General features: G+C 40.5%; 1 protein-coding gene across 1 annotated transcript in view; it reads right to left on the bottom strand.

Annotated features, from left to right (window-relative positions):
* vps53 (VPS53 subunit of GARP complex) overlaps nt 1–15,179 on the bottom strand; it is a 250,550-nt gene that overhangs the window by 176,678 nt on the left and 58,693 nt on the right. Inside the window, exons 5-7 of the mRNA XM_078548073.1 lie at nt 12,294–12,380; nt 11,374–11,489; nt 8,245–8,364 (exon numbers count right to left, since the gene is read on the bottom strand). Coding sequence (XP_078404199.1) covers nt 8,245–8,364; nt 11,374–11,489; nt 12,294–12,380 — 323 coding nt within the window. The remainder of the gene's footprint in view (nt 1–8,244; nt 8,365–11,373; nt 11,490–12,293; nt 12,381–15,179) is intronic.

Raw genomic sequence — 15,179 nt, 5'->3', positions numbered from 1 at the left:
AGCCTTCTGGATTCTCAGTCCTGGCTACACAGAACTGTGTTTTATCCCCCTGGCTATACTGTCATCTACTACCACAACATTCCTATTAACTCACCTCACTTGAATGGATTCCTGTACCACAGTGCCGTGGTCAGTTCGCTCATCCATCCTGCAGGCCCCGCTTTCATCCATACAGGCTGCAAGCACCTCGAACCTGCTACACAACTGCAAGGGCTGAGACTCCTCCAATTCTACCTTCTCGATCCACATATCTGCCTCACTCACAGTCCCACATATCTGCCTCACTCACAGTCCCACCCCCCTGCCCCTGACCATTGACCAAATCAGAAGACTCTATCCTAAGGGATGTGATTGCCTCCTGGAATAAAATGTGCAGGTAACTTTCCCTCCACCCGATGCATTGCAGTGTCCACAGCTCGGCCTCCAGCTCAATGACTCCGAGTCAAAGTTCCTCCAGCAGCATACTTACTGCAGATGTGTTTACCCTGGAACACACTGGTGTCCAGAAGCTCCTACGTTCTGCAGTTGCAGCACATCACCTGCCCTGCCACCTTTATTATGTATTACTTAATTAATCATTTTTCTTAATTAACTTATATCAATCAATTACCTTTTTCCCTGTGATTTCCCACTTCGATTTTTTTTTCAGTACACGGTCAGTCCACAGGCTGGCCTAACCGGGTCTCTCCTAGCGCTGCTTCTGAGCTCTCACTGGGTCTCTCCCTCTCACGCTGCTTTTGAACTCTTGCTGGGTCTCTCCCTCCCACGCTGTTTTTGAACTCTTGCTGGGTCTCTCCCTCTCACGCTGCTTTTGAACTCTTGCTGGATCTCTCCCTCTCACGCTGCTTTTGAACTCTTGCTGGGTCTCTCCCTCTCACGCTGCTTTTGAACTCTTGCTGGATCTCTCCCTTTTCGTGCTGCTTTTGAACTCTCGTCGGATCTCTCCATCTCATGCCTCTTTCAAACTCTCGCCGCCGCATTTGAACTGCAAGCCACTCGGTTTGTATTAAACAACCTTCAAAGTTCAAGACAGGCCCATCATCTCCTTCTCAAAGCAACTAAGCAATGGCAAAGAAATGTTCACCTTGCCAGCAATACCCATGGCATGAGAAGTAATAAAAAGAATTGACTTCTCCACTTGTGCTGCTCCCTATAAACTTGTTCAACAACTTCAGACCATGAACTCTCTCCTCTGTCTTCACCGCTTTTTATAATCCCTCTTCTAATCTATTTTTATTTTTTACTTACTTATTTTTATTCATTTATTCATTGTTTTATTCCCATTTTTATTCCATTTTTCCACCCTTTTCTCCTCAACCCCCATCCTACCCCTAAACGGGCCATCTGTAACTTGTTCCATGTTGTTCTTTCACGGAGTGCTGACCTTGTTCTGCTATTCACACATTCTGCTTTTTTACCTTTATGCCTCCATCAGCATCTTCTTTAGCCCTTACCACTACCATTAACACTCCCTTTATCTTGCATCCATGATTCCTTTGTCAATCTCTCCTTAACCCCCACCTATCGCTGACCTTCTATCCAGCTTCACCCGCTCCACCCCCTTAAACAGTATAAATTTCATCACATTTCTACTTCTCCTCAACTCTGAAGAGCCATATGGACTCGAAACGTTAACTCTGTTTCTCTCTCCACAGATCCTGTCAGACCTGCTGAGTTTTTCCAGCATTTTCTGTTTTTATTTCCAGCATCCACAGTATGTTGCTTTTATCTAACTTGTCTCTATAGTGTGTCACTCACCCAATTCTCCTGTGGTCACTTAACGTTAGTTTCATATCCCTCAACATGTTGAATTTAAAATTCTTATTTTGCCTTCAAGTTCCCCCTTAACACGCACACTGCAACTTTTATACAAATCCCTCCTCCATTTATCCCACTGATGGTGCAGTTTTCAGCTCCCTCAGCCCCATTCTTCAGAGCTGTTGCACTAAATCCCTCCACTTCTCTGTCTACCTTTGAGCTTTCAAGTTATCTGGTGATTTATCACATTTGCTGTTTGTGCGACATTACTGTGGACCCATTGGCTGCCACATTTTCCTACATCCATAAAATAATACAATGAATGCATTGGCTAGTAAAGAAATTGGAAACATTCTGAAGATGTCGAATGCACTATATGTGGATCCAAGCAGTTCTTGTGCTGCTTTAACCAGGAAATTCTGTGCTCCGTATCTTTCTTAACCAAAGCATGCCAGATTAAAATGCTGTAGTTTTCCTAATACAAATTATGTTTTACTTTTTTAATAAAAAGTGCAACAAATCCCTGACAGTGTACTTGAAATGTTTATACCAGGTGTTAAAGGCCAGCACAGACTCAATGGGCTGAATGGCTTCCTTCTGTGCCCTAAGTGCAAGACCAAGGAAAAGTTGAGTTCTGGTGAATTTGCCAGCACTCTAAGAGTTAAGGTTTGCAAACATCGACATTGTAGCACAGATGTTTGCTTTCCGCCCTCTCCAACACTCAAATCTGCCAGCCACATCTGAGAATTGTCTGCACTAAACCACATCAATGGACGTGGTAGTTTGCAGTGGGAAAGGGACTGACAGGGGGTCAGCTCAAATTCTTTCAACTTTTTTGTACTGGGGTGGCAGGCAGGGAGAAAAGCCTGAATTGTAAAATTACAGTCATAAAGCCCCACAGACAGCAGACCTGTGGTATTCTCAGCAGCACTGGCATTCTCTTCTCATGAGTTCCAAGAATAGAAGGTGGGTGAATAGAAAACAAGCATCTCTTTTTCATAAGCCCTTTAACAGGAGACTGGCAACAGACAGAGAAAAGCGTCTTAAGGTGGCTGTGTTGTGAAAACAGACGATGGGATCCAGAATTAGTCAACTGGCGAGAAACATTAGACAAGCTCTGACAACGTCAAGGATAATCTGGCTGTTTAAGAACAGAACAAATCAAACTGGGTTCCTCCCTGCACCTAGCTACCGAGTTACCCAGTTTGAAATAGTTCTCCGGGTTCCCAATTAAGCCTCACTGCAGAGCGGCGCTTCATTTACTGCAACAACACACAGCACTTTACAACAAACTGAAGCAGCACAGGGTGGGCAATACATATGGGGAAAGGTGAAAAAATGGAGTGGAGAACAGAAACTACTGTTTTGAGAAGGTTTTTTGTCCATAGGGCAGGCAAAAACCCAGCAGTGAATTCCAGACAGCAAAGTGTATGGGCTGAACAAGCAGCCACCAACAGTGAAGCAGTGGCAGTAAGAAGTCCAAACTTTGAGTGAGGGTCTGTAAGGAGACGCAAGGCACAAGGGCAATCGCTAAGGCGAGGTGAGGCCATGGAGAGATTTGAAAACGAAAAACAAGATTTACACCCTGCTCATACTGGCATTTTCAAAACACAGTACTCCGCATTTTCATGCATCGAAATTAAGACAGTAAAAACGATGCCAGCTTAAGTCGTGCAGTGGGTTAGATCCACAAACATGGGCAGTCTGTAAAATTCACTGAGTGAATCCAGGACAGAGCCAGAGTCATCCCAAGTTCTAGATATATTAGAAAACAGAGGACAAAGTACAGCAGGAGGTGGTACCAGGAGGGAAAAGAGCAAGAAAGTGAAGAAGGGGCGAGTTTGAGGAAGTGGGGAGCACGAATAAAGGGCTAGTGAGGAACAAGTGGAGTATTTCCTCTGTGCAGAAGGAATCATGAAATCCAAAATACATTCTACATGAAGAGTTTTACAACCCAAGTGTATTTATCACATGGAGGCAATCCGTTTACCTGCGCAGAGTTAAACATTATAGCTGTATGAAAGGTGAAACATTTGACCAACATAACTGCAGAAACAGAGGTCTACTGAAAAGGTCAGCTGTTCAGACAAAGATCTACAGTAAGAAGTTCAAAAATATTTAACATATCTGTGGTAAAATTGAAATCCAAGTGACTTTTTTAAAAAAAAAGAGAAATGACACCCCATCACCATTGCAGTGGTTACCAAAACAAACATTCCAGCCCTTGATCTCTGTAAAGTGCCATTGCCTCACTCTTGTTGTGAGTTTTTACATGACTATTACAGAGGATTCCTTTGAAGCTCAAACCTTGACAATATCCAGATCCATAAAATAATTAAAGAATCTTCTTGAACAGCAGATGAGGCAACACACATGGGGAGAGACAGGAGAGGGAGAACTACATTACCAGAGAATTGCCAAGAACCTGGAAAAAGGTGGAGCAGGAGCAAAAGTGAACCATTTACCAATGGCAGTTGGGCACTGGCATCTGGGACTAGTGAAGTAGTGAAGTTGTTAAAACATTTTCAAGTCACAAAGCAATGGAGTAAGTACATTTATATATAGCACTTTATCACGTCTGAGAGAAACATCTCAAACCACTACACATTTTGCAGTAACTGTTAATATTGATAAATATTGTGGCAGCCTTGCACACAGTAAACAGCAATGAAGTGATGAAGGTTAGTGTTGTTGGCTGAGGACAAAATGTTGACCAGCACGCTCATAGAACCCGATGTTATTCTTCAACAGTGTTAAGGGACTTTTAAACATCCACCTCAACAGGCAGACAGGGCCTTGATTTAGTGTCTCATCTGAAAGACAGCACTTTCAACAATGCTGCATTGCTTTATTAATGTGCTGGAGTGTCAAGTGCTGGTCCTCATTATCCACACTTAAATATGTTTGACTCCATATTCTGATCATTTATTTTATTTTTTTTGTCACCTTTTCTCTCTCAATTAGGTCCCCAAGGCCTCTTGTAATATTTGAGGGTTGATCATGTGTGTTTTACTCCCTTGCTCTTTAGTCAATACAATAAAAAAAATTCAACATCTCAATTTCAAAGTAGTATGCCAACATGATATACAGAATACTTTCAATAAATTAAAAATTTAATCTCCATCTGAACAGGTTGTCTTCAAATAGGTAATTTGCCTTAACCTCTATTAGCTTGGCTCAGTTAATAGCACTCTCAGCTTTAAGTCAGTAGGTTAGGGGCTCCACCAGAATTTAAGCACATAATCTAAGTTGATATTTCAGTGTACGAGTATGGAACATATGAACATACATACAGTGCTGCATCACTGGAGGGGCTATCCTCTGAAATAGATGTGAAACCAAAGCCCCATCTGTCCACTCAGGTGGACATTAAAGATTCCATTTGAAGAAAGGCAGCTAGTTCTAATGATCTCTTCAGCCAACATTTGTCCCCCTCAACAGGCACAGGCAAAGAAAACATCTCACTGCCGTTGTAGGACATTGCTGTGCACAAGACGACTGTCATGCTTGCCTACAAAACAACCTGGGCTGCACTTTACAATAATTCACTGTACGTGAAGAAACTTCCTGAGAGATGTGATAAAGTGCTAAATATATTAATCTCCTTTCATTCTTCTTCCAGTAAATGTTCAAAACGAACATCACTCTATTCTGAACCTAACATTAAAGGGAAAAAAAATCCTTATCTTCTACAACAGCCCTGGCGTTTAAGGTTCGCTGTTATCACTAGGCACATATTGAAGCATCTGAGCCAGATGGGGAAAATATCAGAATTCAAACAGCATGTGGGAAGCCATGTACTGATAGCACAAAAATAGAACAAATTTCAAAAGATTCATGAGTATTATTTCAGATCCTTTTTTGTGACAACAAATATACGTAAAACCAAAGATTTTATATTATTTATCTTGGAACTAGACAAGGGAGTAGGTTTCAAACTCATCCTAGGTTAATCATCATCAATAGCCTTTTCTTTTCTGCTTTTAAATTCCTTGCAGCATTTCTTTGCCAAGAGAGTGGGAGGCAACTTGTTGCCTGGCCTCTCAACACTGTTGTGCATCCAGTCACTGGAAACTACAAACGAGTTGTCCAGGTTTACTCTCCTTCCCCATGTAGAAGTATCTTACTCCCACCATTCACAGAGGAAGGTTGAGCAGGCTGGGCCTATAGCTGCGAAAGTTTAGAAGAATGAGAGGTAATCTTATTAAAACATATAAAGATCCTAAGGGCACTTAACAGGGTGGACGCTGAGAGGATGTTTCCCCTTGTGGGGATGTCTAGAACTAAGGAACACAGTTTAAAAATTAGGGGTCTCCTATTTAAAAGTAAGATGAGGAAAATGTTTTTTTCCCCTCAGAGGGTCGTTAGTCTGTGGAATTCTCTTCCCCAGAGAGGAATGGAGTCTGAATATATTCAAGGTTGAGTTAGATAGAATTTTGATTGAAAAGGAAGTCAAAGGTTATCGGAGTGGCACACAGGAAAGTGGAGTTGAGGCACAATCAGTTCAGCCATGATCTTACCAAATGGTGGAGCAGGCTCAAGGGGCCGAATGGCCTACTCCTGCTCCTAATTCTTGTCCTGCCTCCTTTGCCTATTATGCCTGATGCTACGAACTTGTTGGATTGTGGACTCAAAAGACATTCACGGGACCATGGTTTGAAACCTATTTTAAAACTGCTAAACTGATGATTAGCTACCATGTTAAACTGCATACATGCAACATTAGACTCAAGTAAAAGTGCATCTAGGCCAAATTAATTCAAGAAAGAATATCCTGGATAGCTCCTGGGTTGTAAGGGGGAGTTGAACTGGTGACACTTTGAAAACCAAAATCATCAATTAAATTCTATCATTGTGGGACATACATGGAACAATCATTTTACATGTGGGGTGGTGCAGTTAACTCGAGGCAGCATTGCTGTAGCAACATGCACCCTCCTCCTCCAGCTGCATCAATCTTGAATCGCTCTCAGAGTCCTTGTGAAACTCAAGCCTCTTGGTTCCATGATGTTATCACTCCATCTGGTCTTCTGCCTGCCTACACTACATTGTCTCTTTACCATTCATTCCAGCATCACCTTTTCCATACCATTGCTTTATGCCACATACACAAAGTATTTTACCTTCCGTCTGTCCACCACTGATAACAATCTGTCTGTGTTGTCAACTCTCATCTGTTCTAGAGTCCACTCGTTTGTACATCTATCGGTCTATTTCACTGTGAGCACCCTTCGGAAACACTAAAGTTCAAAAGAACTGATCTTTTCGCTGTCTATCTCCTTCCTGGTCCAACATTCTGCACCACAAGTGGCAATAAGAAACAGCGATGCTTTAAGAAGCTTAAGAATAATAATTTCCCTGACAGATTTATCTTTTCAAATATTAGTTAATGTAGTCATTGCTTGCTAGGCCATTCCAATTCTGTGTCAAATGTCTTTGCTATTATTCAGTTGGCTGTTCACATTACTGCCCAGGTAGGTAAAGTCGGTGACTACTACGTCCTCACTGCCAACTTTTACTTTTTCATTATTCTGTGCCTTGTTTTTACCTCTCAGCATTTTCCATGAACTTCATTCAGAAAGCTCAATACTATGCAGGACTATGCAGTCCACTTGATCAGCACCCCTATCCACTAACTTAAAACATACCAAGGCTGCAGTGCATGCTGTCCTCAGGATGCACTGCAGCAACTTGCCTAGTTTTCTCCAACAGCATTTCCCAAACCAATGACCTCTACCACCTAGAATGACAAGGGAAACAGGTGAATAGGAATATCATCATTCAAGTTCCACACCAACTCATCTCGGACATATATCGCAGTTCCTTCATTGCTGATGCGTCAAAATCCTGGAACTCTTTACCTAACAGCACTGTGGCAGCCCCTTCACCACTTGGACTGTAGTAGTTCAAGAAGACAGTTCAACACCACCAGCTGCTCAAGGGCAACTAGGGATTGGTAGTAAATGCTGGCCTTGCTAGTGACACTCATATTCCAAGAATAAATATTTTAAAAGTCATTCCACTCATCTTCTGAAATTTGCAGTGCTTTCTCCATTCATCAACAGAACAAGGGCATGAAGAGCTAGGCCATTGTCTTCTCTATTATTGAGCTTGTACCATGTATCTGCAAGAGTTCTGTCAATTCCATGCAAAGCTACATAGACAAGCAAGGCTGAATGACAACTATCCCTCGAAACCAACCCGCAAACAGTTGAGAGGTGAGGTGTTGAGGTAAGTTTGCTCACTCCCATTTGGAACAGGAGTAAGGGGATACAAAGATGTTGCCAATTTCAACGAACCATCTTAACAGAAATACACCAACAGGGGTTAGACAAATTGCACGTGCATAAAAACCAAAAAGATTGCATGTGAATTCGGACAAAAAAAGGTTGCTCATCTTTTTAAACAGATCCAGATCTGCGTTGCTTCTACAAGGAAACCAATTTAGAAGTGACCGCAAGTTGAACAGAAACTTTGATGCTTTACCTTTCAGAGAGCTGGCGGATCTGTGGAATACCCATATACTTTTGAAAATGTTCCAACACGTTCACGACTCCTTGCATGAGGTTAGCCACTTCTCCATACTGTCTGCGGCGAGTCATAGCCCTGCAGAAATAAAATATACATTCAAAGCCAATAACTCTACTTTCTTCCCAATTTATGAATACCATAAATGTGACCCAAACATTAGATTCCAATGATATTCTATCATAACAATCTGAGAATACAGTGTTAGTGATTAGGATTTCACAATATCGCAATGCACCCATGCACCACAATATATATATACTGGTTTCTTTTTAGTCTGTTGTCAGGATATTTTGCTATAACAAAAATGAAAGTATCCTAGATGCTAGATAAATTGTTAATTTTAAAACAGATTTTTGTTAACCAAATGTATTAAGGGATATGGGACAAAGGCAGGTTTATGAAGTTACGTCAAAGATCAACCAGAATCTCACTGAATAGCGGAACAGGCTCGAGGGTCTAAAGGGCCTACTTCAGTTCCTTTGCTTCTAACAAAATGTTTTCCTTACACAAATCATGCTGCATTTCCAAAAGAACAATGGATTAATAGATTTGCATTATGCAATTATTTCATTATGCAGTTATTTCAACAAAGTGCAGCATTGCTTAAAGCTAATTCAACATGCCAGTCGTGGCTCAATTGGTAGTGCACTGAATTACAAGATTCTGATTTCAAGTCCCACCCCAGGGCTCAAGCACAAAAATCAAGGTCGACACTCTAATGCAGTACTTAGGGAGTACTGCACTGAATGCAGTACTGAGGGAATATTGCACTGTCAAAGCTGCTGCCTTTCGGATGAGATATTAAACCATGGCCCCATTTGCCTGCTTGGGTGGATGTAAAATATCCCTTGGCACGATTACAAAGAGCAGGGGAATTATCCCCGGTGTCCTGGTCAATATTTATCCCTCAATCAACAACACAAAAAGGTTTATCTGGTCATTATCACATTATTGGATAAGAAATTGATTTTTCCTTATATTTTTGGGGAGTGTGTGTGTGTGTGTGTGTATATATGTGTCTGTGTATGTGTGTGTGAGATAGAGATTTAATTAATCTGGGCAGAGATTAATAGGAGACAGGTTGTCGGGAGGTTGGGGGGGGGCGCAAAACATGAAAAGGATAGAGATGTTAGATCTGATGAACAAGTAAAAGGTTAGATCTAACATTTGCATTTTTAGATAAGTTGAGAGCTTGTTTGAATATCAAAGGAAGTCAGAGGTACCAAGGAACATGTTTGCACCTTGCAGGAGTTCCATAGGTATACAGTAGTGGGGATATTATATTTTATTGACCTGAAAGCAAAGACAAGATAGAGACATGAAAGATCTTATATCTGGAAGGGTTTGAGTTTCAAAGAGGTGTGAGAACAATGGAACCTGAGATGAAAGGGAAGAAAAGGTATTTTAGTGTTGGGCTGTTGAGCAGGAACTGTGAGATGCAACAGCTGGAGCTATAGCTGGAGCTGTGGCTGGGAGAGGATGTAGTTTGAATCAACCATCCAGTCAAGCCAGAAAAGTCTTGGGCTGCAAAAAGCAGTTTTATTCTGAAGTTTGGTTTCCCACAACAGAGTGGAAGAGTTACAGGTCATGTGGTATGCCTTTATTAAAGCTACAGCAGTTTGCCTTGGGTAATATTATTGGATTTTTTTTATAGTTAAACATCTATAAGGGAATCTTGCCTGGAAGGTGTTTACTTGTGGATCTGACCAAGTAGAGGGTCTTTTTGGGAATGTGTTGTAAGACTAATTTTAACTATGTAACCGTAATCTTGTGTGCTTAAGATTTCTTTTATTCTTGTTAATAAAACTTTTACGTTTAATTTTTTAAATCCCAAAAGTGTTACTGGACTTCTTACTGCCGAGATCAGTACGTCTTCTCATTTTCAGAATACAAAAAAAAGGGTAAGGTCCATAAGCCAAGTTTCCCTCTGGGATTTGGTTTGTGTAACAATTAATATTGGCGGTGGTTATAACAACTGTTTGTGGGAGTTTGCTGAGCGCAAATTAGCTGCCGCGTTTCCTACATTAACGACAATTACTATACTTCAAAAAAGTACTTCATTGGTTGTAAAACACTTTGAGGCACCCAATGGCTGTGAAGAGTGCTATATAAATACAAGACTTTTATTTAATTATCTATTCCCTATCTTGTAACCCATTATGAAGAAGCTTACTAACAAGCATCTATGATGTTATTCAATTAAGAATTTATATACCTCTAAATATTTGTGCTCTAGTATAATTTGAGCAAAGTGTTCCTATTTAAGGTGCAAAATGGCAATATTAACACTTGGAGTACAGTGATCATGCAGATATTCATATAAAGCCCTGTCAAGGTAAAGCTGCCCATTAAGGAGTTACATTCTGCTCCATCCATCGCTCTACTAAGTGAAGGCAATGCCCGATGTAGTACTAGACTATACAAACCACATGATTCCACATGACTGTAGCCAGGGAAAAATTTGGGGAACTGCAAATTGGCCTCAGTGCCCTTAGCAAGAAAAGGACATGATAATCCAGAACTCTGGCTGAGAAAAAGTGCAACATATGGATGTCCCCTGGGATAGAGTTGGGCTTCACTATTGGACCTATAAGGCTGAACATCTTACCACCCTTCAGCTTCTACATGAATCATGTAGAGGAGGACTGCAAAATCCAATGGAACAATAACCTAACAGGAATCAACATCTTTGGGAAAGGGGAGGGGGCAGAAAATGTATTCTACATTCTTTATGATATACTCTCTAGGAATATTTGAAAAAATCATTAATTATTACACATATACATATGTAGAAGACCCACACAACTTCCTCACACAGGCAATGGCTTCACATGCTATAGTCTTGTTTACTGAAGTAAAATGGAATCTAGTTTCCATTAGCTCAATTTTCCCCCTATTTTCTTAAGCTGATTTACAACCAGTATTAGTTAACTGCGTTTTATCTGTTTCCAAGATGACAACCTGAGTAAATCAGTCCCATTTTCAGAATCAATTATTTGTCTTATACCTGCTGACATGACAGCACACTTAAAACACCTCTGCACCCCAAACCATAACACAGCTCTGCTTTTGATGACTACTTACTCCAATGAGTCGACGCCGCCTGCGAGCATATGCAGGTGATTGAGTGTGGTGATGGAGGTAGTGAGGTGGCGTTTTGCATGATCAAGTTGTTTAATATCACGTGTGATTTCCTTGACCTAAAGAAGAGAGTTTCAAAAGGTCATCTCCAGCCAAACTGTTTTCTAAAAGTGCACCATTTATTTTGAGCCAATATGGGCCAAATCACATTAAGGCTGTGCAACATTATCAATTGCAATCAAAATTCTTAACATTACAAAGTTCATAACAAAAATACAAATGCAGATTGGTGGTGCGATATTCATTTATATATTTAAAATAAGCTGTATTAAGTACTCTTTTCAAGAGCTATCTTTACATCAAAAGCTCAGTTTCTTCAATACTCTTCTCACCATCCTCCTGAACTCTTCAGTATACCAAGTCTAATATGTCCAAAGCCCTTCTGCCTAAATCCTGCCCCGCACTATTTCTCACTTACTCATCAGCTCTGGTCATGCTGGCCTATACTGGCTCCAATTGTGCCAAATTCTAAATCTTTAACCTCATATACAAGTCCTTCCACTGCTTTATGTGCCACCCAAACCCACCTACTACGTTTGCAACCTCCTCCGCCTCACATCTTATGGTGCTCTGACTTTGGGCTGCTGCGCATTCCCTCTTGTGGCATTCCTCAAATTCTGCCATCTTGACCCCATCTTCGGGAACTCCCTTCCCAAGCCTCTTTGCCTTGTGACTTCTTTCCACACCTTAAAAAAAAGCCCTCTCCAAACCGATTTTTCTGATGGCCATCTTAAAAATACACCATTACCTTCTTTTTGAATTCCCCTGTTCTTAAAATATGTTTCTCACATTCGACTCTAGTTCTACTAATGGAGCATTTCATTCTTAAAACAACAAAACAATCTCTTCGGCACCAGACATACCATCTGTTCTGATTTCTCTGCTTTGTCCTTAATGTCTTTAATCTTGGCAAATAGCTGCTGAATGGCTTTTTGTGCTTCTTCCAAAGCCTGTACAAGAAGAATGGTAAAAGTTGAGGACACAGTTATTGAACAGAGATGGGGGCAAGCCAGAAGTGAAAAGAGCCAATGGCATTTCCTCCAACTCTGCTTTAACAATCATTCATCATGCACTTAAACAGAGCTTGGTCAGTAAAATAATAATAGAAAATAGCAAAAGATCTAAACATTTGAGATGTTGAGTCCGCATCAAGAATCCACTGGTGTTATTGTTCCAAATTCAAGACCAAATAATGAAAGTTTCCTTTTTCAAAATTATTAGAACCAACTATCTGTTCCTGGCAATTGTGCACCCAGTAGTACATTCTAACCAATCAGCATCCTGCATTATCCTCATCCAGTAAAGACTGAGCGTTGTTAACAGGGAACGTAGTTGTTCACTTCCTTAAAATTTCATGGACCATCACGTTTTGAAGAAAGCACTTCAGGGATCCTCAATCTTTGCAGTCTTTGGAGCTCCCTTCCTCAAAAGGTGGTGTGAGAAGAATCTTTGAATATTTTTAAAGCTGAGGGAGATAAATTCTTGGTAAGCAAGGGGGTGAAAGGTTATCGGGGGTAGGCAGGAATGTGGAGTTGAGGTTACAACCAGATCAGCCATGATCTTATTGAATGGCAGAGCAGGCTCAAGGGGCCGAGAGGCCTACCCCTAATTTATGTGTTCATACGTTATATATTGCAGCTTCAACCCGTACCTATCAAAGTTGATGTCTGCTAATAATGTGGTGTTTGAAACTCAACTGTCCATGATAAACTTTAAAAAAGGTATTGACTACAAAGAGAATGACATTTCAAACAGATAGATCAGAGACTATAGTTTACAGTAACTCAAGTGACTATTACAATAGAGTCAGTGATGCAAAAGGTAATTTTTTGCAAGGCAAAACTTACTTAAAATTGAAAGGCATCATAATATTATGTATTGTACAATAAAGCAGGTTTTCTACTACAAAAACAGTGCTTCAAAAAATCTCTGAACAATATTTTTCCTTCTTATCCTGTACAAAGTTGATCTGATAATGGTGTTTTATAGATACGAAGAAAGTACTTGTTGGAATTATGTCTCAGAATGGAGAATTGGTGCACTTAAGCATACAATACTGGCAATATTCCTTGCTAAACAAATTCTCAATGTTACCAAGTTACAAATAACCAAATAATTTTCTTGTTCAGAAAAGGCTATGGTGCTTGCCTCTAACACTGCTAGTGGTAGATATGGATGTTCAAGCTTTCAAAGTTCCGGCAGTGACTATGAAATTAGGGCTTCAATTTGGTAACCAAAACTGTTTCTTAAAAAACAAAGCTTTGTGGTTTCAGGCTGCTTAATCTAGGAACTGCAGCAGAAGGAGCGAAGAGAAGAAATGGAAACATGTAATCTCAATCCAATCACAGTGGACATGTGCCAAGCAAAGTAAGGCGATTCCTTGCAGGGAAACGTATAAGGAAAGCAAGCACCCAGGGAGGACTTCAACCTTCCCTTCACAAAGTAAAGTGCCTCTGCTTACTACCAGTCCACCAGAGCACCACTAATATTGGAAATCCTATTGGGAAGACGCTTTGAGAAAATTCAAGAGGCATGGTCACCATACTGAGAAACTATAACAGCTACTTGTCTTGCACTCAGGCAACTGCTAGTGGAGAATTTACAGGAGAAAATCCACAGCTATTTACCTTGTTCAGTTCTGCTAGATCAGCATCCAATGGATGAAAACACACATGCAATGACAATTGTAATGACTGGTATGCTCACTTGAGACCCTACATGACTGGGCTCTACAGACAAATCCTACCAGACTGGTAAGGTCTCCAAGAACACTGCTCAAGTGGAGTTTGTGAGGTAAACCTGGCTGGCAGGGACCCTCTGACTTGGGCAAATACTCGACACAAACACAATAAATATGTATGTAAATAGGCGTATATCTGTAGGTTTCTGAATTGAAAGAAAAACAGAATTGAAATGTTTCTGTTAAGTTTGGCACATTAGTACAAACCAAAACAATTTCAAAATATAGTTTTGGTAATGAAATTCAGCACCCAAGGGGTTAAAAGCAATTGCCTGAATTTCCAATATCCTCTTGCTTGGCTGAAACCGAATCTGCAGCAAATAAAAAAAAAAATCCCTTGGCTCGGTTTCAAATTTCTGTTATTAATTAGCTGAAATAATTTTTATTTGATGTTATTTACATTTAGCTGCAGTGGTCTAATTACTGACAGTCCGGCTTCCGATAGTGTCTGAGTCCAGAAAGATCACTGAGCAGAGTCCTTTTCAAAATAACCGAAGCTGAAACGGTGATCGGTGAAAAACGGATGCTGTTCCTCTCCAGTCTAAACACGGGCAGCCGCTACTTCAGAATTCAGACTTCCAGTGGCTTCCAGGTTTGGAAAAAAATTCTCTTCCTTTTTTCTGTTGCTTATTCATGGAACCCAATTCAAAATGAATCAGAAATATCTTACAATGCTACTCTTTACTGCAAAAACACAAAACATATCCACTACCATAGTCAGTGGGGAGGAGTTTTAAAACTTCTAAAAAAGGTACTTACCACCCCCCCCCAAACAAAAACACACAAACTTTATGAGAGGATCCAGTTACTATATATTACTAAATATTTTAAGGGCACAACATTATATTCCACTCTTCGTGGCTGAATGGACTTGTCCATGGAAACATATTGACAAAATTAACTCCCTTCCTATGAAACAGAAAGTTAATTATTATAGGATCTCAAGTATACCCAAAATGCACATTTTGAACAGTGACCAGGAATGTCAACAGCTAAGGCCAGCTGGCTG

The sequence above is a fragment of the Cetorhinus maximus genome, chromosome 9 (genome assembly GCF_964194155.1).
Source record: "Cetorhinus maximus chromosome 9, sCetMax3.hap1.1, whole genome shotgun sequence".
NCBI classification, from domain to species: Eukaryota; Metazoa; Chordata; class Chondrichthyes; order Lamniformes; family Cetorhinidae; genus Cetorhinus; species Cetorhinus maximus.
The sequence above is the reverse complement of the archived record's forward strand: the minus strand, read 5'-3'. Positions and strand labels throughout refer to the sequence as shown.